Source organism: Rhincodon typus, chromosome 15, assembly GCF_021869965.1.
Source record: "Rhincodon typus isolate 14 chromosome 15, sRhiTyp1.1, whole genome shotgun sequence".
Taxonomy (NCBI): domain Eukaryota; kingdom Metazoa; phylum Chordata; class Chondrichthyes; order Orectolobiformes; family Rhincodontidae; genus Rhincodon; species Rhincodon typus.
Window position 1 is genome coordinate 9,842,629 of NC_063346.1, and position 27,689 is coordinate 9,870,317.

General features: G+C 43.2%; 1 protein-coding gene across 1 annotated transcript in view; it reads right to left on the reverse strand.

The window, feature by feature from the left end:
- adamts18 (ADAM metallopeptidase with thrombospondin type 1 motif, 18) overlaps positions 1-27,689 on the reverse strand; it is a 269,956-nt gene that overhangs the window by 160,808 nt on the left and 81,459 nt on the right. The window contains exons 4-8 of the mRNA XM_048605849.1: positions 21,963-22,224; positions 16,466-16,665; positions 11,476-11,559; positions 10,448-10,607; positions 5,204-5,309 (exon numbers count right to left, since the gene is read on the reverse strand). Of these exons, the coding sequence (XP_048461806.1) occupies positions 5,204-5,309; positions 10,448-10,607; positions 11,476-11,559; positions 16,466-16,665; positions 21,963-22,224 (812 nt within the window). The remainder of the gene's footprint in view (positions 1-5,203; positions 5,310-10,447; positions 10,608-11,475; positions 11,560-16,465; positions 16,666-21,962; positions 22,225-27,689) is intronic.

Below are 27,689 nucleotides of genomic sequence, written 5' to 3' on the forward strand. Positions count from 1 at the left end.
CCTGCACTGTTGGTATCACTGTGTGTCGCCAAGCAACTGTCCAGCCAATTGAGCTAACTGACATGTTAAGTGACATGGAAATCATGTTAAACCAATTGATTGGAGTTATTTGAGAAAGTGGATGAAGGGGAACTGGTGGATGTACTGTACTTAGATTTCCAGAGGGCATTTGATAAGGTGCCACATCAAAGACTTTAAGTTGTAGAAAATCAGAGCTCACTGTGTAGGAAATAAAATATTAGTGTAGACAGAAGACTGGTAGTCTAAAGGGAAACAAGGAGGAGACATAAATGGGTTATTTTCCAGTTGACAATATGTAATGAGTTGTGTGTTACAGGAATCTATGTTAAGACCTCAACTTTTTACAATTCGTACAAATAATGTGGATGGAGGAAAGGAAGATATGGTGACGAAAATTAATGATGGCACAAAGGTAACTAGGAAAACAAGCTGTGAAGAGAACACAAGAATGCTGTAGAGAAATATAGAAAAGTTTTGAGTGGATGAGATCTGGTAAATGGAATGTATTTGGGAAAAGATAAAATTTGCCATTTGCCAGGAAGAATAAAAAAAGCATGTTATCTAAATGGTCAGAGATTACAGAGCTCTGAGATGCAAAGGGATCTGAGCAATCTTGTTCTGAGGAAGGGTCACTGGACCTGAAACGTTAACTGTGATTTCTCTCCACAGATAGAGTTTTAGAGTCATGGAGTCATAGAGTCCTACAGCACGGAGACAGGCCCTTTAGTCCAAATGGATCTATGCCGACCAAAATGTCCATAAACGCTAACCCCATTTCCCTGCACTTGGCCCATATCCTTCTAAACCTTTCCTATCCATGTATTCATCCAAATGCCTTTTAAATGTTGTTAATGTACCCGCTTCAAGCACTTCCGCTAGCAGCTCATTCCATATGCTTATGCATATGACTCTATGGCTGTTCTCCGCACTGTGCCACCCACAGCACTATAGTCTTACAAACCAGAATGTCCAGCCAACAATACACACAGACAGGTGTTGCAGTCAGATTCTAACCCATTTGTTTAATATTCCTGGAGTGTAAAACAGAGATGTTGCCAGACCTGCTGAGCTTTTCCAGCAATTTCTGTTTTTGCTTCTGAGTAATTTTATGAATGAATTGTGAAAGGTTAATATGCAGATACAGCAAATAATGAGGAGAATTAATAGAATGTCATAGTTTATTTCAAAGGAGAATAAAATACAAAAATAGCACAGTTATACTTCAGTTATACAAAGCATTGGTAAGATTGTATATGGAGAATTGTGTACAGTATCGATCATCTCATTCAAGCAAAGGTGTAAATCCATTGGAAGTTGCTCATAAAAGGTTTACTGAACTTTTACCAGGAATGGGGGGTTGGCTTATGAGGAAGATTGGAAAAGAGATCACTGTTTAAAAATAAGGGGCTTCCTATTTTAGACAGCGATAAGGATCACTTCTTTCTCAGTGAGGGCCATGTAGCCTTCAAATTCTCTTCTGCAAGAGGTAATGGAAGCAGAATATTTACATGATATTCAGGAAAATAGATAGTTTCTTGATAAGCAAGAGGGTGACAGGTTATCAGGGGCAGGCAAAAATCAGTGGAGTTATCAGATCAGTCATGATCTCACTGAAGGAATGGGAATAGGATGGGAATAGAGGAATACAGTCCCTGGAAGGGTAGCAGGGTTTAGCTGTGACGGGCAGCATGTCGGCGCAGGCTTGGAGGGCCGAAGGGCCTGTTCCTATGCTGTAATTTTCTTTGTTCTTTGTTCTTTGAATGATGGAGCAGACTTGAGGGAACTGAGTGGTCTATTTTGCTCCTTGTTCACATGCTTCCAAGTCAAAAAGGTTGTGGATTGAAGTCCCATTTCTGGAGATGAACAAGTAATCTAGGCCAATACACTGCAGTAACTCACCAAGGCTGTTTTGACTGTACTTTCCAAGCCTGTAACTTCTACCAATGGCAGCAGATATGGCGGGGGTACACCACCACTTGCAAGTTCTCCTTCAAACCACGTGCCATCCTGACTTGCAAATATATTGTCATTTTTTGACTGCTATTTAGTCAAAATCATGGAATTAGCTCCCTAACGGCAGTATATGTGTCCTTTCCCCAGCAGCAGTTTAAGAAGGCATCTCAGCATCACCCTATCCAGAGCCATTTAGAATGGGCAATAAATGCTGGCCCAGCCAGTGACGCTCGCATCCCATGAAGAAAGTTTTAAGAAGTACTGGCAGCATGCCGAAGAATCACCTTTCAGGTGAGATGCTAAACTGAAGCCTCATCTAGTCTTTCAGCTGGATGTAAAATATCTGGTGGGACTACAGTGAAGAAGAGCAGAGGTCTCTCTGTTGCCTGGCTAATAATGGTCCTTCAGCGAACATTAATAAAGTAGCTTTTCTGCACATTGCTACATTGCAGTTTGAGAGATCTCACTGTGTATGAGCTGACTATCATGTTTGTGAATCCAGAGGTCTTTATTTCTCTCTGGGGGCTGGTAATGGAAGACTCTTAGATGCAATCAGTTGACAGCGCAGCTCAGGAACTGTGCCTCTGATCTTCCCAGCTTGCTGATGTAATTAAACCTGCTGTGCTATAGACGGGTGGAGGTGGCATTATCAAGCACAAAATGCATCAGGTTCCTTTCTTCCTTTTCAAACGGCTTTACAGTATTTTTGGAAACAAACCCAATAAAAAGTCAGCATTGGTTGATCTGATGTGCACTCCAATGAACAGGAAGAGCCTTAGTCCCCCGAGGCCGACAGCAAATCACTGAGGCACTCGGCCTGAGGCTGTATACAATTAGTGACCACAGGCATCATAAAAGCCGTAACATTTTCTCTACGTGGGGTGAATGCTAATGAACGGAAAAGAGGAAACAGCAGCTTCCTCAAATCACTTCCAGGACCAGATCATCACTTCTCAACCTCCAAACCCTTTTCCCCTCCAAAAACTGCTTCTAAAGTGAGTGGCTTTCCTTTCACAACCTGCCCCTTTGCCAAAACAGGGTTTCTGTTCCAGTACACTCCCAGCTCACATAACAACTTCTTGCTTCTCCTCCCCTTCCCCACTCCACAAACAATGTCACCGCTTATAGAGTCTGGCAGAGCCTTCAATTCCAGCTCCCACCATGTGTTCGATCAAGGCCAGTCTTGGCTGATAAGGCTGGACTGGCAGGTGCAGTAGGTAGAGAAGGGGTGAAGATTGTTTTAACCTCATGGAATCTAACAATCCTCCAGAGCCACACCCAAAGCAGCAGGCAAAGGCAGAGCAGGGGCATCCTCACCAATCGAGTCACATGATGAGTTGATCCACACACCCACACATTTCACTCACAGTGATCAGGAGGGGCCATCATTTACCTTTGTCCTCATTGGGGTTAAGGAAGAATGATGTCAATAGGAGCTGATTGTTGCAGTTTCAAATAGAAATAAACCCAACAAGACAAAACAAAAATAAAATTTCTAAGACACATTCACCAGAGCAAATTCAAGGCTGGAATTACCTTTGGTTGCATGGTTATCAATCACTGAATTTCACCAAACTATCTGGGCCCACTCAGTGTTTGAAAGGACCTCCAATGCATTCGTTATTTTATCTTCAACAATTTAAACATTTCCATTAGCATCCCAACTTGCTTCCAGGAACTCATCACCAATAATAACTGACTCAAACCATCAACTATATTGGTCAGACAAGGTTGTAATATCGCTGTAGTGGTGATCCAGGTTAATGCCATAAGGGTGGGAGGTGGGAGGGGTGGTGGTGGGCAGTGGTGCTGGGTTTAAATTCCACCAAAGCCGATGGTGAAATTTGAAGTTAACAAAAATTTGGAATAAGAAGTTAGCCTAAGCGTGACCATGTATCTTTACTGTAAAAACTCACACGGTTCATTAAAGTTCTTCAGGGAAAAGGATCAGATGCCCTTGTCTGGTCAGGCCTACATGTGACTCTCAGATTCCTATGTGGTTGAGTCTGAATTGTTATCAGGGCAATAAAAGTTGGCCTAGCCAATGATGTCCACATCCCGTGAATAAATAAGTAAAAGACAGCTCTCTCTGATTCTTAGGTAGTCATTGGTCACCTTTTGATGCATTTTATGAATAATTGTTAGGTAAGTTTATTAATAATTTAAGTAAGTTTAGGCATAAAACATAATAATTGCTGCTTTAGCTGATTTATAGTTCAGGACAGGTTTTTTGAAAAGTATTTTTTTCCTGCCACCAGCCACCTACTCTGTTCTTTATAATACTTCTTGCTTTCCTGTTAACTCTCTCTTTCCTATCAATGGTTAATCAGTTTTCAGTCTCTTCCCTCACCTGAAAATTCTCTCTCTAAAATTCTTCACCTCAGCTGTGGTTCAGTGAGTAGCATTCTTGTCCCCCTCAAAAGCAGAAGGTTCCCTTTTTATTTATTATTTGATGCAACGTGGGTATTGCTGATCAGCGTTTGTTGTCCTAATTGTCCTAGAACTGAAACCATAGCTGAACTAGCACAACCCTGAGAATGCCATCTCTGCAGTTCAAATGAGTGACTTGTTAGGCCATTTCAGAGGGCAGTTTAGGTCTGGAGTCACATGTAGGTCAGACCAGGTAAGGACGACAGATTTCTTTCCTAGAAACCAGACGGATTTTGACAACAATCGATGGTCGATGTTATTCTGAAACAAGCTTTCAATTTTAGATGTAATCAACTGAATGTCAATTTCACTACCTACCATGGTGGGATTTGAACCAAATGCCTAGGACTCTGGACAGTGGCATTACTGATACATCACCAAGTCCCACTTCAGAAATGTGAGCAGATCATGTGAGGCCATTATGCCTTCCAGGCTGTTGATATGAAAAACAAAGCTGCTGGAGAAGCTCAGCGGGTCTGGCAGCATCTGTGAAGGAAAAAACAGAGTTAACGTTTCGGGTCTGGTGACCCTTCCTCAGAACCAGACCCGAAACATTAACTCTGTTTTTTCCTTCACAGATGCTGCCAGACCTGCTGAGTTTCTCCAGCAACTTTGTTTTTGTTCCTGATTTACAGCATCCGCAGTTTTTTCAGTTTTTATTAGGCTGCTGATATCCATTGTTTGGTCTTGCCAATGGAGAATGCCAGTGGGACCTGAACAGCTGGGGCAGCCCTGGCAGGAGCAAATCAAAATGGGAGGCCTGACAAAGTGGATCAAACAGAGAATAAGAATCACTTACTTATGTCCAGATTCATGAGCAATGGTAAAAGCTAGGCCAAGGCCTGTGTCTTCATTGATGGTACAGCTTCGGTACTTGCTGCACATTCCACTAATTGGAGCAAAACCTACAAAACAAACCCAAGTTTCAGCAAATCCCCAGAAAAGAACAGGCACAGGCACAACATCAAACACTGACAACTGAGAGAGAACTCCAACAAGTCTCAACTGAGCTTTCACTGGATGGAAGTTGGCCCCATCCCATGGTATTTTACTGTCTCCTCTCCACACCTCCGTGTCCTTTTTTTAAATATACATTTATGCAATGAGGGCAACACGGGATAAAATTTATTGCCCAGAGAGTAGTTAAGAGTCAAGAACATTGCTGTGGGTCTGCAGTCAAATGTAAGCCAGACCAGATAAAGGCAGATAACCAGGTATAGAGCTGGATGAACACAGCAGGCCAAGCAGCATCAGAGGAGCAGGTCATCCAACTCTACACCTTGTTATCTCAGATTCTCCAGCATCTGCAGTTCCTACTATCACAGATAAAGGCAGCATTTCCTTCCCTCAAGCACATTGGTGAACCAGGTGATTTTGCGTAAAATGTCAATAGGCTACTTTTCTTTTTATTCTGGCTTTTTATTTAATGCAAATTTCATTGTCTGTCATTGAGGGATTTGAACCCTTGCCCACAGAACAACTTTCTAGAAATTCAAGAATGGAGTTTGCACATTCTCCCTGCGTCTGCATGCATTTCCTCTAGGTGCTCTGGTTTTCTCCCACAGTCCAAAAAGATGTGCAGGTAAGGGTGGATTGACCATGCTAAATTGTCCATAGTGTCCAGGATTAGGCATGTTTAGTGGATTAGCCACAGGAAAGGCAAGATTACAGGGATAGGGTACGGGACGTGTGGATCTGGGTGGGATGCTCTTCGAAGGGTCAGTGGGACAATTAACTGGCCTGCCTACTCACTGTACAGATTCTATAATTCCATGATGAAGACTACCAGCCCCCTGATATTGCTAGGTATCACTGCCGCCCCAGTAAAGTGACATGAGCTATTCCCTAAAAGGCTCTCCTCAGCAACGTAAATGATGACAGCACTTAATCATTGCCTTTTCTGGTCTAAAATATCAGTTGAGGCTCAAAAGTGTGCTTTGGCCACCTGCAAAAATTTTCAATCACATCAGAATGTAACAAGAGCCAGAAGTGACAGTATACATAGAGTATACAAGGTATAAGATATGGTGAAATGACATCACTGCACTCTCATTCACTCCTGCTTCCTACCTTTCTCTTAGTACAATGCACCTTCCAAATGTCAACTTGCCTTATTTGGTTGTACTCTTGTTCGGCATAATTAGGCTCTCGGTTTACCCCCGAAACATGAAATAAGTGCCTCAAACACATGACTGGCAGAGTGCTACACTGTCGGAAGTACCAATGCTCAGACAACACATTAAGCTAAGGTCTGAGTTAGCAGTTGAGATGGCTGCTAAGGGTCCCATAGCATGACTGGAAATATGAGAGGTTTTTTTGCCATCTTGGTCAATATTTATCCATCCAAGCAACATCAATAAAAGCAGGGTAATAGTTTAATAACAGAGTTATAATATTAATAGTTCTAATTTAGTTTAACAATAGTCAATAACTTTGTTATCTTAATGCAGCATGTGAGACCTTGCTGTGTGCAAGTTGTCTACCACCTCTGCATGCATTGGTACCCTGTCCATCACTGATGCATGGTGGCAGCAGTATAAAAGATGTACTGCAGCAACACCCCAAACCTTCTCAGGTATATATATCTCCCTGATTTCACAATAAATTCAGCACTTCCTACATGGTTAAATTTCTTCGTCCATCAACATGGTGTAAGAAAACGAAATAGGCCTTTTGCAGAATGTTGCAGCACAACAGAGCCTATTTAGTCCATCGTGCCTGCGCTGATCTTATAAAACAGCTAGTCGATGTGTCCCACTCACCTGCTTTCTCCCCATAACCCTGCAAGGTTGCTCTTGCTAAGTATTTGAACTCTTGATCTTTACTAACTAGAAGGACAAGGGCAGCAGACACATGGGAATACCACCAAATGCAAGCTCCTCTCCAAGCCACTCATCATCCTGACTCTGAAATACGTCTCCATTCCTTCACTGTTGTGGGGACGAGATCGTGGACCTCCCTTCCCATCAGCATTGTGGGTGTAGATGCATCCCAAATAATGCAGCGCATCAAAGTTACTCACCACCACCTCCTCCAGGGCCATTAGGGACAGGTGATAAATGCTGGTTTAGTTAGTGACATCCACAGCACATGAACAAATAATAAAAAATAAACAGTATTCAATAACATTTTTCAAATGCTGTGAAGCACTTCAGAACATTCCAAGAGCATGAAACAAATAAAGCAAAGATCTGCGGATACTGGAAATCAGAAACAAGAACAGAAAATGCTGGAGAAACTCAGACGGTCAGGCAGAATCTGTGGAGAAAAAGCAGAGTTAACTTTTCAAGTCCAACGGCTCTTGTTCAGACTTTGCTTTGCTTTCTCTCCACAGATGCTGCCAGACCTGCTGAGATTTCCCAGAAAATTCTGGTTTTGTTGCTAAGGACATGAAAGTTGGTTTATAAATGTAATCTCTGACTGCTCTCCCGCACATGAGATTTGTCAGTGCTTTCTCAATAAAGACTCAAAAAAGGTGTGAGTCCGATTCCAGAAGGAAATTGGATGGGCATTTTTTTTGGGAAATAAATTTGCTGGTGGGGGTAGCAATGAGCAGAGTCAATGGGACGGAGTAGAATGCTCTACTGAGAGCTGAAATGAATTCAATAGGCTGAATGACCTCTCCCTGTACTGTGGTATTTGTACAAAATAATAAGGAATTATTCTAAGCTAGATAATTTGTGCACAGAGTAAGATGTCGCTCTGCTTCTCACACAGTGATAATCAGGCTGGTACCTTCAATCTGTATTTATTTTACAAGTTTATTTTGTTTAAGGCTGACTTAGTTCAATTGGCTGGATGGCTAGCTTGCAATGCTAACAGCATGGGCTCAATTCCCACACTGGGTGGAGTTGCACTCTTTCTCAATCTTGCCCAAGATGTGGTGACCCTCAGGTTAAACTCATCATCAGTTGTCTCTTTTGAATGAGTGAGTGGTACTATGGCAACTTGATTTTAATGAGTAACACAAAATGAGAAAGAAAGAAAATTGCATCTGAATTACCTAAAGACTCAGAAGCACTGCGCAATGATGAGTTGCTTTTGGAATGCTGTCATTGTTAAATATCAGTAACCGCAAAAAGGATTATGTGCGTAAGGAATCTCTTGTTATTTGGTAACACTGGCTGGGAGGAATGTAAGCCAAGATACCAGGAGATCTCATTATTCTTCTTCAGACTCAGCCTTTGCAACCTGCCAAAAGGTTTATCATCTCACGCGAGGGACAGCACAGCCAAATGTCCCCATTCGTCACTGAAGCTTTAGGAAAATTACCAAATGTACAGTAAAGACATCTGAGCTGCACTGCATTTCGTTCTTCTACATATCATAAAAACTCAGCAAAAGTAGCATCTACTGTCCATTCCTGGCTGCCCTCGGATGGAGCTATCAAGCAAGCCTCATTTGGGTACTGAGCAAAATCCGAAAAGAACTGCTGATGTTGTAAATCTGAAACAAAAACAGGAATTGCTGGAAAGGCTCAGCAGGTCTGGCTGCATCTGCGGAGAGAAGTCAGAGTTGACAATGTGGGTCAAGTGACCCTTCCTCAGAACGGGAAGGGTCACTCAACCTAAAACATTAACCCTGAGTTCTCTCCATAGATGCTGCTAGACCTGCTGAGCTTTTCCAGCAATTTCTGATTTTGTTTTTGATCTGGGTACTACTGTAGTTTATACAGACAATTGGCAAAAGGGCCACCTTTTGGCAGGTTGCAAAGGCAGAGTCTGAAGAGGAATAATGAGATCTCCTAGTATCTTGGCTTACATTCCTCCCAACCAATGTCACCAAATAACAAGAGGTTCTTTATACACGTAATCCTGTTTGCATTTACTGATATTTAACAATGACCGCACTCCAAAAGCAACTCGTCATTATGCAGGGTTGATCATATTCAGTGTGGGACTGAAGGCATATGTCAGACAAACGGTGAAAGGGAGCATTTCTGAAGAAGGGTCTAGGCCCGAAACGTCAGCCTTCCAGCTCCTCTGATGCTGCTTGGCCTGCTGTGTTCATCCAGCTCTGCACCTTGTTATCTCAGATTCTCCAGCATCTGCAGCTCCTGCTATCAGTGAAAGCTTTTTTTCTGTGAAGAACAGTAGTTAATGTGTGGAGGTGGCAGCCTAGTGATATGCATCAGTAAGCCATACACCAGGTTAATGTTCTGGGAATTTGGGTTCAAATACCACCACAGGAAACGGTGAAATTTAAATTCAACAAAAATCTGGAATGAAAAGCTTACTTGATCTCAAACATGTTTCAAGTATTATTTAAAAGCCATCTCGTCTACTAATATCCTTTAGGGAAGAAAGCCTGCCATCCTTATTTGATCTACAGGTAATTTCTGATCCAATTAGGAATGGGCTTGGACAATGATGTCCATATTCCAAGAATAACTTTTACAAACATCAATAGTTTCATGGCCAGCTTTCTTTATCAAAGATCCTTTTTTCAAAATACACTCAAATTCACAAACTGAACTCAGTTTGCTCAATCAGTTGTCATGTATTTAACTGCTATATAATTGATAATTCTATTGCAACTTAAGTTTGGGAGCGATGAAGTCAACTGCAAGACCTCATACTGTTAGTATGGTGGAGATCAATGAGTGTAGACTGTGTAATCAAACCTCACCAACTTGGCAAAGGATCAAAATTCAACTAGCAAAATTCAACCTGTATAAAAAGCTAGTTTCAGTGACGGATCACCAGGAAACAGCTGGAGGTTGTAAAAACCCATCTGGTTCACTGATGTGAAGGAACATTTGCTGTCCTTATCTGGCCTGGCCTATGTGTGACTCCAGATGCTCAGCAATATAATTGACTCTTGAGAGACCTCTGAAATAGCCTAGCAAGCCACTCAATTTTATTCAAGAACATAGTTCATTAACATTTTTCCAGGAGCCATGAAGGATACACAATAAATTCAGTCAGTGATATCTATGCCTCATGAATTAATGAATGGACCTTCAGAGAGTTTCAGGTCAACTCTTTCTGAACAGTTACTTTCTCAAAGAGTGAGAAAGTTATGTGTGGGGAGTTCTGCTTACCCAATGTATCACAGGGTTCATTCTTCCAGGAGCAAATGTCCAGTCCAGTCAGTAATACCGCATGATCATGTCGCTTTCCATTCTTTTCCATCAGGCCAGACTGCCATTGACAGAAGCTATTCAATGATTGGTCTGCATGGTGGTTGATCACTAACCCAGGCTGGAAGAGGAAACCAACACAACCCAATTTTTTGTTTCATGATTAGTTCTACGACTGTGGCAAATATTAATTCTTGTTACAATTCCTGTCTACAGAGTGAACTGGATCTGCAATTAGCTCAACAGAACTGCACAGTGCACCTATTACAACAACGTCAGCCAAGAGGCTTTTTCCTCTCACACACACACACACACACACACACATGAACTTGAGGATGTGGAAGACTACTAAGTACTTAATGGGGTCCATTAAGCTTGCCCAATATTCCACATTTTTATCTCTAATGTTCCTCATTCTCTGTCATATGTCCAGGCACTTCCCCTCGTGTGTTGTGTGGAACTAAGTACCTCCAGGGACATTCTGATCCAGTGCCAGGAGTAGGTCAGAGTTCAGAGCTCTTGATTGCAAGTCAGAAGACCATGAGGTCAAGCCTTAGCCTGGAGCAGGTAACTTGTATGGGCAAAGCATGCTATCTATTGGACCAGATGGGAAACTGAGCCTCCATTTGCATCCTCAGGCGGATGTGAAAGATCCCCTGAGACTGTTCGAAAATGAACAGCAAGCAAGTACTTCTGATGTCACGATGAAACTCACAGGCAGCATTAATGAACCAGGAACTGAACTTCAAAAATAGTTCAACATTGGTTAAGCACTTTGGGAAGTCTGAGGATTGTCAAAGGATTGTCACAAGGGACAGTTCTTTCTTTGCCGTAGAATTGCCATGTTTGTTTTAAAGAATTGGTGGTTGAAATTCTACACGTTATCTATCTACTGGGCAGGTGATTATCTCAGACATATGGTTAGGATTCAGTTTAGCTGCATTCCTTTGATGTATTTATGACAAAATAGGAGCATGAAGACAACCTACTGGATCCTGCTCCAGAAGTAGCAGGCTCACTACCACAATCTTTATGTCACTTCCAATGGTGCCATCTTTGAAAAGACTGGATACCTGTTGGGAAGAACATGTCAGCACATTACTGTCAAGAAACAAACCAAATTTATTACATGGTAATAACAAACTGCCATTTAACCTGGGAATGGGGGAGAACTTTCCAACAACTGGATTTGTGTCTACCACAGAGGAACTTGGCTATGGTTATAGGAGACGAATTATCTCAGAGGTGTTTCATCCCCGGAATTCAATAAGATAGTGTCATGGTCCAACTCTCGTCAGTCTGTGCCTGCATGCACCAAGGCCTGGGATCTTGTCATAAATATTAGTTTGCCAGTCAAGTGCCAAACAATTTCCATTTACAAATAGGCCAGAATTTTTAAAATAAGCGACATAAATGTTTTGGATGCAACAGCAGGTCAGAGGTTAGCAATCAGTGGTGACTAACTCACCTCCTGATTCTCCAAAGTTTGTCCACTATCTACCAGGTACAAAGGAGCCCACGTATCATTGGCACCACATCCACCATCTTAAGTCCTCACCTGCTCAACCACAGCCACAGTGGCTCCAATACTCACCATTTACAGGGGCCAGTGCAACAACTCGCTGTGGCTCCTTCAGCAGCACATTCCAAATCCTCAGGCTCTACTGCCGAGGAGAACTAGCACAAGGGAACATCCTCATGAAGTCACATACCATTTTACAAGGACAAATGTTAATGATCATATTTGGTCATTGATAGAAACTTCTGGAACTTCCTTCCTATCTGATAGACTTCTGCCATTCAAGATGGCAACTCAACGCCACCTTCTCAAGGACAATGAGGAATGAGCCCAGCCAGCAACAGTTACATCCCATAGAAAACAGGTGCAGGAGGAGGCCATTTGGCTCTTCAAGTCTGCATCACCATTCATTACGATCATGGCTGATCATACAATCTCAGTATCCCATTCCCGCCCTCTGCCTCGATCCTTTTAGCCACAAGGGCCACATCCAGCCCTCTCTTGAATATTTATTTTGAACAGGCATCAAATAGGAACAGAAGAGGCGGTTCAGCCTCCTAAATCTATTCCTCAGCTCAACTGGATCATTAACTCCACACAACCTCGAATCCATCTCATTACCTTGGATCCATCTGCCTCAATACTTTTACCTAAAAAAAACCCTCTATTTTGAAATCTTCAACCGACTGCTAACCTCAAAAGCGTGTTAAGAGGGACAACCTTGTAGGTTTGCACCAGCCTTAATGCGTGAAGACACTCTTCACAAAGTCCTTTAAAGGCTTTTTTCCTTCATCATAGAATCCCTACAGCGTGGAAACAGGCCCTTCGACCCAACACCGACCACACCGACCCTCACAGTATCCCACCCAGACCCATTCCCATATAACCCATCTAATCTACACATCCCTGAACACTACAGGCTATTTAACATGGCCAATCCACCTAGCCTGCACATCTTTGGACTGTGGGAGGAAACTGGAGCATGTAGAAGAAACCCACGCAGACATGGGGAGAATGTGCAAACTCCACACAGACAGTTGCCCGAGGCTGGAATTGAACCCAGGTCCCTGGCACCATGAGGCAGCAGAGCTAACCACTGTGCCACCGTGCCACTTCTTTCAGAACAGTCACAATTGGAGACAGGTTGTGGATGTACCAGAACTGTCGGACTTAAAGCAGGAAGGAGGCCATTCAGCCCTTCAAACCTGCTCCACCACATGATAAGACCATGGTGCGTCTGGTTGTGGTTTCAGCTCCACCTTCCTACCTGAACGCCCCATGACCCTTGACTCACTTGCCAATCAATAATCTCTTCAACTCAACCTTGGATAATTTTAATGACCCAGCCCCAATTTTTTCTGAGGGAAAAGAATTCCAGACACTGATGATCTTCAGATGATGAAAACATCCCTTTTCTCAGGATTAAAAGGGAGAGTGCTCATCCTTAGATTATCCAATTCCAGACTTCCCCAGAAGAGGAAAGAAAATAATTTCCCAGCGGTTACCACCACTGGCAACTTTCCCATTACCTTTGCTGCTCTGCCAAAGACACAGCCTGTCAACTGTATACAAGGAGAGACACATCCCTTTCATTCCAGCACCAAGAACTTGTTGCTGCCCCCTATCAGAGGAGCTCCATTCAATTCAATTCAATAGATGTTACAACGACCCCACAACATGGAGATAAACCAGAGAAGGCATCAGGATTTCAGTAGTCTGTGTTCTTTGCCGGGATGCTTCATTGTATAGTGGTCATGAACAAGATCAATGATCTCCTTGACCCAGGATCACTGAACTAAATTCTTTTGCACTGACCCATTACAGTGCCCTGACCTCAATGTTTATGTAATCTGGAACAACACAGGTTACCACATTAAACACTTAAACATCAGTAGCCTTTTCGTTTAAATTCACTTACGGGATGTGACACCATTGGCTGGCCATCATTTATTTTCTATCCCTAATTACCCTTGTGAAGGCAGTGCTGAGCTGACTTTGAGTCATAGAGTCGTAGAGATATACAGCACAGAAACAGGCCTTTTGGTCCAACTCGTCCAGATTTCCTAAATAAATCCAATCCCATTTGCCAGCATTTGTCACGTATCCCTCTAAACCCTTCCTACTCATTTACCCATCCAGATGCCTTTTAAATGTTGTAATTGTACCAACCTCTGCCACTTCCTCTAGCAGCTCATTCCATACACACACCACCCTTTCCATGAAAAAGTTGCTCCTTACGTCTCTTTTAAATCTTTCCCCTCTCACGTTAAAGCTATGCCATCCAGTTTTGGACTCCCCTGTCCCGGGAAAAAGACCTTGTCCATTCACCCTGTCCATGCCCCTCACGATTTTATAAACCTCTACAAGGTCACCCTTCAACCTCCAACACTCCAGGGAAAATAGCCCCAGCCTGTTCAGCCTCTCCCTAGACCCCAAACATTCCAATCCTGGCAACATCCTTGTAAATCTTTTTTGAACCCTGTCAAGTTTCACAGCATCCTTCCTACAGCAGAGAGACCAGAATTGCACACAGTATTCCAAAAGTGGCCAAACCAATGTCTTGCACAGCCACAACCTGGCCTCCCAACTCCTTTACTCAACACACTGACCAATAAAGGCAAGCATACCAAATGCCTTCTTCACTCTTCTATCTAGTGTGATTTCACCATGATAAAACTATGAACCTGCACTCCAAGGTCTCTTTGCTCAGCAACATTCCTCAGGACCTTACCATTAAGTGTATAAGTCCTGCCCTGATTTGCCTTTTCAAAATGCAGCACCTCACATTTATCTAAATTAAACTCCATCTGCCACTCCTCGGCCCGATGGCCCACCTGATCAAGAACCTGTTGTACTCTGAAGTAATCTTCACTGACCGCTACACCTCCAATTTTTGTGTCATCTGCAAACTAACTAACCATACCTCCTATGTTCACATCCAAATCATTTATAAAGAAAAGCAGTGGACCCAGCACTGATCCTTGCAGCACACCACTCTTCACGGGCCTCCTGTTTGAAAGACTACCCTCTGTCTTCTAACTTTGAGCCAGTTCTGTATCCAAATGGCTGGTTCTCCCCGTATTCCATATGATCTAACCTTGCTAACCAGTCTACCATGAGGAACCTTGTCGACCGCCTTGCTGAAGTCCATATATATCACATCCACCCCTCTGTCCTTTTCAATCCTCTTTGTCACTTCTTCAAAAAACTCAATCAAGTTAGTGAGACACAATTTCCCATTCACAAAGCCATGTTGACTATCCCTAATAAGTCCTTGCCTTTCTAAATACATGTAAATCCTGTCCCTCAGGATTCCCTTCCACAACTTGCCCACCACCAATGTCACCTTGAACTATTTCTTGAACTGTTGCAGTCCGTGTGTTGTAGGTTAACCCACAATACCATTACGGAGGGAATTCCAGGATTTTGACCTAGTGACACTGAAGGAATGTCGATTTATTTCCACGGCAGGATGGCAAGTGCTGGGAGGAGAATTTGCTGGTGGTGGTGTTCCCATGTATCTGCTGCCCTTGTCCTTCTTGGTGGTAGTGGTCATGAGTTGGAAATTACTCTTGATAAATTTCTGCAGTGCATCCTGGTGATGCTACACACTGCTCCTCCTGAGCGAGATTGTTGGTGGAAGAAAATATTTGTGGATGTGGTGCCAATTAAAGGGGCTGCTTTGTCCTGGAGCATGTCAAGTTTCTAGAGTGTTGTTGGAGCTGCATCTATGCAAGCAAGTGACTGTTTCAATGTACTATTATCTTGTAAGCAGTGCCAATGTATATCTGGCTCAACACTAACCACAACAGGATTATTTGTGACCTACCTGATCGTCTGCATATGGGACATCAGATCAGTGTAAACTTATTAATTGCTTAGCATATGGTGATGTATTACTCAGAATCAGGAATGATTACCTTAACTTTCCTCCTGTTCTCTCAATAGCAGGTACAGCAAAAGGGACCATAAGACCTAGAAGCACAATTAGGCCATTCAGCCCATCAAGTCTGCTCCACCATTCAATGAGATCATGACTGACCTGATAATGCTCAACTCCACTTTCCTGCCTTTTCCCTGTTCCCCTCAATTCCCGGACAGAGTCCATTCCGAAAGTAGAACGATTCAACAGACTGACTGAGTCGCCAGTTTTTCTGACAATTTCTTTCAGTGACCAAATATCTGATCTTGAGTTGGGAACTGGTCACAATGGTACATTGGAAACCAGGAGCTCGCAGTGTGAGGAATAAAAGAGACCCACACCCTATTCATATTAATGTTCAGAAACGAAAACATGCTGCAGAGCTTCCTCAAAAAAAAGAGTCAATGGAATCCCTGGCACTGGTAACAAGGAGAAATAACTCCTTGTAGATGATTCAATCTTGATACTGAAAGGCAAAAGGCACAAATAAAATGCTCACCCCCATTCCTGCTGCAAGTATACTCTCTCACTGGCTTACCATGTTCATAACAGTGAGGATATAGGTTGTGATATTGTCTCTGCCGTGTTTCTCCAGCATCTTCTTGTCTGCCACCACCAGCGTTTCAACAGTGAGCCCCCCGGATTTCTGGGAATCGAGGGCTGTGCGTTTCAGTCTGCCTCTGGAACTGTATTCATCAGACAAGAGGTGGATATCTTCGACTGGAGGTTGAGGCATATCTGAGGTGGGGATGTGGGGAGACAGGGAAGCAGAGAAAACACACAGTTCTTAAGAGGAGCAGAAAGTAGATTCTACTGCTTCTCCCCTGTCCCATGCGTTTGTGAAAAGCAGAAAGTTCTTACGTTACAAACAAGGACAACAAAACAAAACTTTGAGGCAGTCTTCAATCTTTCAAACTGTGGTCAGGAAAATAAAAGATTTTTTAAAATTTCCAACCTGAATTTGAAAGCCAAATCGTCAACCACAACAATTTGAAGTCATAAGGCACTTTTAATGTCGCAAAGTGAGCTAAAACAATCAACTGGATTATTACGGAAAACATCGTTGACATTGAGTGACGGAAAACAGCTGGAGGAAAGATAACCAAAAGCTTGGTCAATTGGGTTACTGTTAGAGAATGCCTTAAAGGAGGGGAAAGAGAGGTCAGGAGGTGAAAACAGTTTAAGAAGGTCATTTCAGTATTAAGGGTGAAGTCAGCTAAAAATCAATGGTGGGCAATGTTTTTTCTTCTCTCGTGGGTTTCATTGGCTGGGCCAGCATTTATTGCCCATCCCTTGTTGCCCTTAAGAAGGTCATAGTGACCTGTCTTCATGAACTGCTGCAGTCTATGTGCTCTAGGTAAACCCACGATGCCTTTAGGGGGGGATTTCCAGGATTTTGACCCAGCGACAGTGAAGGAATGGCGATATATTTCCAAGTCTGGATAGTGAGTGGCGTGGAGGGGAATTTGCGGGCGGAAATGTTCCCATGTATCTGCTCCCCTTAACCTTTTCAATGCAAGTGGTCGTGGGTTTGGAAGATCCTGTTTAAGGGTCACTGGTGAATTTCTGCAATACATCTTGTAGATAGTACACGCTACTGCTACTGACCATCAGTGGTGGAGGGAGTGGATGTTTGTGCCAATCAGGCAGGCAGCTTTGTCCTGGATGGTGTCAAGCTTCTTGAGTGTTGTTGGGGCTGCACTCATCCAGGCAAGTGGGGAGTATTCCATCACACTCCTGACTTGTGCCTTGTAGATGGTGGACAGGTTTTGGGGAGTCAGGAGGTAAGTTACTCGCCACAGTATTCTTAGCCTCTGACCTGCTCTCATAGCTCTTAAAATTGACAGCATTGAACGAGCCAAATTTGAAGAAATTCAGAAGACTTGGGTCCGCAGAACTAGAAGATACTTTAGAAATTGTCAGAGGGAAGAAATCATTGAGAAATTTGAAAAAAAGGAGGAGGATTTTAAAATTGTGGCACTGACTGACAGGGAAACCAGTCTCACAAGCTCAGGGATATGGATTAATGAATGATGGACGAATTTTTGTTAGTTCAACTGATGTGGATGTCACTGCGCAGTGAGGACAGAATTTATTGCTTTCATCCTTAATTGCCCTGTAGCTACAGGTGAAAATATAGGCAGCAGGAATTCTGTTTGAGGAGAGGTTTAACTGCCTCTCTCAACTTGTTCAGACACTCAGTATTACCAGTCTTCATACTTATCAAGGAGCCAGCTTTTATTCTTTAGTCATTCATGGAATGAGGACATCACTGTCCAGGCCAGCATTTGTTGCCCATCCCTATTTGCCCAAAGGGCAGTTAAAAGTCAACCACATTGCAGTGGGTCTGGAGTCACATGTAGACCAGACCAGGTAAGGATGGCAGTTTCCTTCCCTAAAAGACATTAGTGAACCAGATGGGTTTTTCAAGACAATTGACGTTGGATTCACAGTCATTATTAGATTCCTAAATCCAGATATTTATTGAATTCAAATTCCATCATCTGCCATGATGGGATTCAAACCCGGGTCCCCAGAATGTTATCTGGGTTGGTGGATTAACAGTCCAGCGATAATACCACTCGGCCATCACCTCCCCTGCATAAGGGAACGGCTCAATCTGATAAATAAAGGCTAAATACTGCGGATGCTGAAAATCTGAAATGAAAACAGAGAATGCTGGAGAAACTCAGCAGATCTGGCAGCACCTGTTGGGGGTGGAAGAGAGAGAGAGAAAATCTTTCAAGTCCAGTAAGACCCAGAATTCTTACACTGTGGAAGCAGGCTATTCAGTCTATCAAGTCCACTTTGCTTCTCTGAAGAGCATCCCACCCAGACCCACTCCCCTATCCTACCCCTGCATTTCCCATGGCTAATCCACCTTGTCTGCACATCATTGGATACTAGAGGATAATTTAGCATTGTCGATCCACCTAACCTGCACATCTTTGGACTATAGGAGGAAACCAGAGCACCCAGAGGGGATTCGCGTGGATAGGAGGAAAACATGCAAGCTCCACACAGACTGTCACAGGAGGCTGAAATCAAAGCTGGGTCCCAGGTGCTGTGAGGCAGTAATGCTAACCACTGAGCTACCGTACTGCCCGTGACTCTTTTTCATAACTGTTCAAGCTAACCAAGCGAAGTTCACAATCATGCTGATGGATGCTAATTCCAAGAGCCTTGTACCTGGTCTCTCTTCAGTTAGACAGTTGCACCTCAGGCAGTGACAGAATGTACAGCTGAACCCAGTGTCACAGTGAACAGGCAAAAGAAATAGCCAGGTCAATCTAGACTCAAACCCAGATATATTAACTCCTGCCTATCACCCTTAAGCCTACCCCAACCATGGTTTAGGTTGTATGGACTTTACAGGACACAGATAAAGTTGCAAACAATAATCATGTTTACCGAACACCAGTGGTGCAGAAAAACACACCCGAAGTGTTTGCTGCAGTTGTACGCAGAAGTGCTGAGGGTTTTAGAATCACAGAATCCCTACAGTGTGAAAAGATGCCATTTGGCCCATTGAGTGCTGCACTGACCCTCTGAAGAGCATCCTACCCAGACCTAGTCACCCACCTATCCCCATAACCCTACATTTTCCCATGGCTAATCCAGCTAACCTCCACATCCTTGAACACTACAGATAATTTAGCATGGCCAATCCACCTAACGTGAACATCTTTGACAGTGGAAGGAAACCTGAGCACCCAGAGGGAACCCACGCTGACAGGGGGAGAACACGCAAACTTCACAGTCACCTGGTCTGGAATTGAACCTGGGTTCTTGGCGCCATGAGGCAGCAATGCTAACCACTGAGCTTACCCCTTTTGGGACAGGTGATCTGAGAGGCAAGTTTCCAGGAATCACAAAGAAAGCAGAGGGAGATCAGAGGGTTGAGTGGGTGAATTTTGATAGGTGAGAGCAGAACGTGAAGGTATTTGGAGGGTTAAGGGAAAGGCATGCAATGCTATATTCAGTGAAAAGGGGCTGAGGGATGGCTGGCGTGGCATATTAGAGAGGGTTGGTTAGAAACTGGGAGACAAAAGTCAGCTGCCAACCTCATGCGAAAAACAAATTGAATGAAGTCGACAAGATTTACCATCATCTAAAAGACCCTCCTTCACCAAGCGCTAAATGCACAGCAGATAAGGGAAGAAACCGGAGATTTTTTTTAAAAAAGATGAGGCGATTATGGTATTTGCTGACTGCATTCAGCACCTCTGATGTTTAGACAGTGCTAAATACATCTCGCTTGTTGTTGATTCTATTAACTTCAATAAAGGCCTCAGATAGAAAAGCCTGAGGAAGTACTGACGGGAATAAATTTCTTGGCGAATGAAGGGAATATCCAGCTGCGGGAGTAACGAGCGGAGGTCAAGCAACAAATTTACCAGCAAGGTGAACGGTGTGTTTCAAGTGCTTAGGAACATCAGAGACCAATTTCCTACCCAATTCCACAGACCCTCCCCACCATTTCACCTCCACCCGCCACTAACTCTTCAAAAAGAACATTACAGCAACCTGTAAAAAAAAAACCAAGATATGATCTGTCAGATCCCCTCAAAATTGTCTGGGGCAATAGGGCATGGGATTGAATATATGAGGCACCAGTTATCCAGGCAAGGAAGGTTCAACAGGCCTAATGTAAACAGCTTGCAAAAGGCAGGGCACTGTTAAAAATACAGGCAGCTCCCCTCCCCCACCAACTCAACGCTCATTAAAACTGAAGCATTTTCTTTGATGGTTACCACAGGCACTTGTAATCATCACAGCTGACGTTAACAGATGTGTTTCTCTCTCTGGCTGAGGGACTGTGAAATGTGGTTTGATCCAACTCACTGTGTCCCCGACTTGACACGTGCCCATGTATGGAACTGGTTTTGTTACCATGACACTTCCCATCCTGGCCAATGAGAATGGGTGGGTCCTGATCCCAAGCGCCATTTTCAAAGCTGACGCACCCATTTTGAGCCTTCAAGTTTAGGACAAGGGGTGTTGGATAAAGCAGTGTCCCACGAGCAACAGCAGGACAGCAGAGTCCATAAAGATCTCAAAAACGAGGGTTAAATAAGTAGTTGCGAGAAAGAAATGTTTTCCAAATTGGCCTGGGAGATAAAAGGGCAATGAAAATGGAATCAGGTGGTTAGCTTTTTTTCTCCTTTATTCTATTATTGTAGAAGGACTGTTGGCTTAACTTTTAATTTCTTTATTTTTCTAATTTATTGCTTTTGCACTTTTCAAAGTGTGCATTGATGGACTTTATATTTCTTTATTTTTAAGAATTTTTTTCTTAAAAATTTGTACTGAAGATTCTGTGCCTAGGTACCTTTGTACCTAAGATAGTGCCGAAGGTGGTGACTTTTAAGCTTTTCACTGTACTCATCTGAGTACATGTGACAATAAAGCTAATTCAAAAGCTCTTTCCAAGATCTAGCACAATCAGAGTGGTCAACTTCTCCTGTAGAGTTAGACTCACAAGCAAAGAAAATTTCTTTGACAGAAACTCTTTTAGATTTTAAAAATCTGCACCAGTAACAGATTACTGAGTAACAATCAATCAGTCAGCACTGTCCTGGTACCAACATTGAAAAAGAGTTCAATCAACTCGTTCCTACTTTATTTTAACATTAAGGTGGATTGCAGAGTAAACTCAGAGAGTTTTCCATCAAAACAGCAGCTGGTTTAACAAAGCATTGTAGTCTTGACATGCAGATCAGTCAAAATCATGCAGCGAGGGAGGGGTCATCTCAGGAATTGGTCCTGTCCTTTACCAAAGGCCTCAAACATGGCCTATAGCCATTATTAGCTGACACTTTCAAATGAACTGTAGGATGAAAATGTTTGAGATGAAGAGTGAAGAAAATATGTCTAAGGTTTGCAGCTCGAGGCCACCAAATGGGCAAAAGTATGTTTGTATGAGAACAGTGCTGACCTTGGTGTCTACACACAGACAAGAGTTATGTTTAAACAGCTCTACTTTTGCTGACTAAATGAAGGTAGTAAGTGCAAAAAAAAAGTTCCTTACATACATTTCTTTCGTCGCCCACAGTAGTGTTGCTTCTGATCTCTCTTGTGCTGCTGATGCTTTTGTAGTTGGGGATAAGAGCGGAGATGGTGCTGGTGGTGATGTCTGCTACTCACTGGCCACTGTTGCATTCTGTGCTCCACCGATCGCTTGAAGAGTGCATGAGGGCGATTACCAGCAGAGGAGGTGTCGTTGTGTCTCAGTGCCAGGTGATGAGGTAATGGAGTTATAAGGTATTCATTTTCTTGGCTCCGTATTAAACCTGACTGGAAGACAAATGGGATTTTTTTTTGGGTTTTTCCTTCCCCTCAATGTGTTAAAACACACAATAGACAGCCAGGTGATGATTTTAAGCCTCAAACATGCTTAGGGCTGAGTATTAAAACTTTGGGGGAAATGGTGGCACGCTAATAATGTCATAGAATTATACAGTATGGCCCATTGAGTCTGCACCAAATAAACCACTCTACATCTAGGGGTCTGGCAACATCAGTGGAGGGAAAGTAGAATCAAGGTTTCAGGGCAAGAGACCCTTCTTCAGAACCTCTTCTGAAAAGGAGTCATACCAGACTCAAAATGATAACTCTTTCTCTCTCCACAGATGCTGCCAAATAAATTGCACACAGTACTGGTCATCACACTACCAGAAGGATGCGGATGCTTTGGAGAGGGTACTGAAAAGGTTTACCAGGATGTTGTCTGGTATGGAGGACTTTAGCTATGAAGAAAGTTTGAATCGACTGGATTTGTTTTCACTGGAGATGCAGGAGGCTGAGGGATGACATGATCGAAGTTTATAGGAATGTGAGCAGTATGTACAGAGTGGAACGTATGAGAATTTTTCCCAGGGTGGAGGGGTCAATTACTAGGGGACATTGTTTCAAGGTGCGGGGTGGGGGGGAGGTGGGCATGTTTAAAAGAGATGTGCGAGGCAAGTTTTTCACAGGAAAGGTGGTGAGTGCCTGGAACATGCTGCCAGAGGAGGTGGTGGAAGCAGACACAATATCAGCACTCAAGAAACACCTGGAAGAAGACATGAAATGAAAAGGAATGGAGGGAAATAGATCCTGTAAGAGAAGACAGTTTTAGAATGGAAGGGCAAAATGATTTGGCACAGGCTTGGAGGGCTGAAGGGCCTGTTCCTGTGCTGCATTGTTCTATGTTCTTTGGTCTAAATGCAGGATAGGATGAGTGGCAGGGTCTGGGTGGGATGTTCTCTGGAGGGCTGGGGGAGACCCAATGGGATTCTATGATTCTAAAATGGCTCAAGATAACTTGACCAATTTATTTTCTCCCCCCTGTTGATCACAACCTTGTATCTTGCAACCTCCTAGAAATACCACGGGAGGAGACAAGGTAGGAAATCAAGTTGCTGTCATTACTGAATGACTCATAAGTTTACAAAGGACGATTAAAGATAGTGAATGATTACAAAGAGAAAATTGTTACTATTTTCAAATTGTAATGATTGCTTATATGAGAAACTATTGGTTTTGTGTGTATCTAATTAAAAATGAAACAGTACATAAGCAGGCACTCCCTGCGAGAAAACACTTCTAACATTAAATTTCTGTCAACATTAATTATAGGCAAATTTATTCTAAAATACATTTCCCGGCTGACTTGCAAATGTATAAATTTCTTCCATAAATCTTTTTTTTTGACAAAGCCAATCATTTGGATTTCTTTTCACTCAATATAGTTATGGGATGAAAGACCTGAAGGCAAAGCCAGCGTTAAATCCATCCCTAATTGCTGTCCAGAAGTGATCAACACTGGAGAGCTCCCTTCTTGGAACTCTCCAGTCCTGAAGGTGTAAGGACTCCTACAACTCTGGTAGGGACGGAGGTCCAGGATTTTGGAAGAAAAGACGACGTATTTCTGAGTCAGAATGGTGAGTGGATTGGAGGGGAACTTGCAGATGGTGATGTTCCCATTTATCAGCTGCTCCTGTCCTTAGAGGTGATAATGGTGACAGGTGTGCAAAGAAGCCTCAGTGAGTTACTATAGTGCATTGTGTAGACTGTACACACTGTGCATCAGTGGTGAAGGCAGTCAATGTTTAAGGTGACAAGAGTAGCCTGAGACAAGCGGTGAGCAGCATATAGAGGAGCAGACATCTTTGCATCCTCTTTGATCACAGGTGACGTCACAGAGGATTAGAGAAGAACCAATGCTGTCCCATTGTTTAAGAAGGGTATCAGGGAAAATCCTGGAAATTATAGCCCTGTGAGCCTCACATTGGCGTAGGGAAATTATTGGAAAAGTTCTCAGGGACAAGATCTATGCGCATTTAGAAGCAAATGGACTTATTAGCGAAAGACAGCATGGTTTTGTGTGGGGGAAGTTGTGCCTTACTAACTTAAGCAAGTTTTTTGAGGAGCTAACAAAGATGATTAATGAGGGCAAAGCACTTAATGTTGTCTACATGGACTTCAGTAAAGCCTTTGACAAGGTACCTCATGGCAGACTGGTACAAAAGGTGAAGTCATGTGGTATCAGGAGTGAGCTGGCAAGATGGATACAGAACTGGCTTAGTTATTGGGGACAGAGGGCACTGGTGGAAGGATGCTTGTTGGAATGGAGATTGTGATTGGGGTGTTCCACAGGGATCAGTGCTGGGACCTCTGCTGTTCATGATGTACATAAACGATTTCAAGGAAAACGTAGTTGGTCTAGTTAGTAAGTTTGTGAACGATACAAAAATTGGTAGAGTCACTGATAGTGAGGAGAATTGTCAGAGGATACAGCAGGATGTGGATCAGTTAGAGGCATGGACAGAAAAATGGCAGATGGAGTTTAATCTGGTCAAATGTGAGGTGATGCATTTTGGAAGGTCAAGTACAGGTGGAAATTATACAGTGAAGGGCAGAATCCTTAGGAGTATTGATATGCAGAGGGATCTGGGTGTGCAGATACACAGATCACTGAAAGTGGCAGCACAGATAGATAAAGTAGTAAAAAAGGCCTATGGCATGCTTGCCTTCATTGGAAAGGGCATTGAATATAAGAATAGACAAGTTATGCTGCAGCTTGAGAGAACTTTAGTTAGGCCACACTTAGAATATAGAGTGCAGTTCCGGTCACCACACTACCAGAAGGATATGAAAACTTTGGAGATGGTACAGAAAAAGTTTACCAGGATGTTGTCTGGTTTGGGGGATTTTAGCTATGAAGAAAGGTTGAATAAACTGGGTTTGTTTTCACTGGAATGTGGAAGATTGAGGGGCAACCTGATTAAAGTTTATAAGATTGTGAATGGCATGGATAGAGTGGAAAGTATGAGGCTTTTTCCCAGGGTAGAGCAGTCAATAACTAGGGGACACTGGTTGAAGGTGCAAGGGAGAAAGTTTAAAAGAGATGTGTGAGGCAAGCTTTTCACAGAATGGGTGGTGGGTGCTTGGAACATGTTACCAGAGGATGTGGTGGAAGCAGACACAATAGCAACATTGAAGAAGCATATGGATGTATACATGAATAGGAAGGGAACAGGGGGATACAGATCCTGTAAGTGAAGACAGTCTTAGTATGGAAAAGGAAAATGTGTTGGTGCAGACTTGGAGGGCCGAAGGGCCTGTTCCTGTGGTGTATTGCTCTTTGTTCTTTGTTCAGATAAGAGAGGTCCAGAACAGACACTTTGAAAGGAAAAGTGAATTCTGCCATCAGATGAAAGCAGATTGGTGGGGATGTGAGACCTTACAGAGAGTATTTAAACAGCTGGAAATTAGAAAATTTTCATTTCTTGACGGCTTTACTTTAAGCAGCACAGTGGCTCAGTGGTTAGCAGAGCTGCCTCACAGCACCAGGGACCCGGGTTCGATTCCACCTTTGGGTGACTGTCTGTGTACAGTTTGCACATTCTCCCATGTCTGCGTGGGTTTCCTCCAGGTGCTCCCACAGTCCAAAGATGCGCAGGTTAGGTGGATTGGCAATGCTAAATTGGCCCATAGTTACCAGGGACGTGCAGGTTATTTGGATTAGCTATGGGAAATGCAGGGTTACACAGACAGGGTGGGTCTGGGTGGGATGCTTTTCAGAGAGTTGGTGCAGGCTTGCTGGGCCAAATGGCCTGCTTCCACAGATTCAAAGTGGTAAAGGTCTTTGTCATTAGTCGGCTGTATTTGTACAGTAAGCAGTACTGAGGTAAAGCTCTAAATAAACAACTTCACAAACATTAAACATTACCTTCAGCGAGAGGAGTGGACACAGATAGATCTTGGGAAAGATACAAAAGAACAAATGAGAAGTACAGCATAGGAACAGGCCCTTCAGCCTTTCAAGCCTGTACTGATCATCATGCCCTGACCAAACTGAAAAACAAACCTTCTGCCCTTATTCGGCTCATATCCCACTACTCCTCCCCTATTCATGTAAACACCCAGATGCCTCTTAAATGTCTTCAATGTGCCTGCTTCCACCACCTCCTCTGGCAGTGTATTCCAGGCTCCTACCACTCTGCGTGAAAAACTTTCCTCACACATCTCCCTTAAACTTACCCCCTCTGACCTTGAACCTATGTGCCCCCTTGTAATTGAAGCTTCAATCCTGGGGAAAAAGCCTATGGCTTTCTACCCTATCTATGCCTTTTATAATTTTACAGACCTCTATCAGGTCTCCTCTCAGCTGCCGTCTTTCCATGGAAAACAATCCTAGTCTTTTAACCTTTCCTTATAGCCAATGCCCTTGAGACCAGGCAACATCCTGGTGAACCTTCTCTGTACTCTCTCCAAAGCTTCCACATCCTTCTGGTAGTGTGGCGACCAAAACTGCACGAAATACTCCAATTGCAGCCTAACAAGGGTTTTATATCGCTGCAACATATTTGCCAACTCTTGTACCCCGGCTGATGAAAGTAAGCATGTCATATCCTTCTTACTCATCTTGGTCACCTATGTTGCCACTTTTAGAGAACTGTGGACCTGAACGCCTAGATCCATCTGTATGTTAATGTTCCAAAGATTTCTGCCATTAATAGTACAATTCACACCTAAATTTGATCCTCCAAAATTCATCACCTTGCATTTGCCTGGATTAAAATCCATTTGCCATTTCTGTGCCCAAGTTGCTAATCTATTTCTATCCTGTTGTATCCTTTCACAATCGTCAGCACTATCAGCAACTTCACCAATCTTCATGTCATCTGCAAACTTACTAATCAGACCACCAACATTTTCCCCCAGATCATTAATATATACTACAAACAACAGAGGGCCTAAGACTGATCCTGTGGAACAACACTAGTTACTGGTCTCCATTCTGAAAAATACCCTTCCACTGCTACCCTCTATCTTCTACGACCAAACCAGTTTTGTATTCATCTAGCCAGCCCACCCTGAATCCCATGTGATTTTAGTTTTTGTACAAATCTGCCATATGGCACTTTAACAAATGCCTCACTAAAGTCCATAGAAACTACATCCACAGTTCTTCCCTCATCAATTATCTCTGTCATCTCTTCAAAAAATTTGATCAGGTTGGTGAGACATGGCCTTCCCCGTACAAAACCATGCTGCCTGTCACTAACTAGTCCATTTTCTTCCAAATGTGCATATATCCTGTCCCTCAGTATCTTCTCCAAGAACTTCCTGAACACAGATGTCAGACTCACCGGCCTATAATTTCCTGGATTATCCCTGCTTCCTTTCTTAAACAAGGGAACAAGAAGCAGGGATGCAGAGCAGGGAGGAGGGAAAACATGAGATAACAAGGTGTAGAGCTGGATGAACACAGC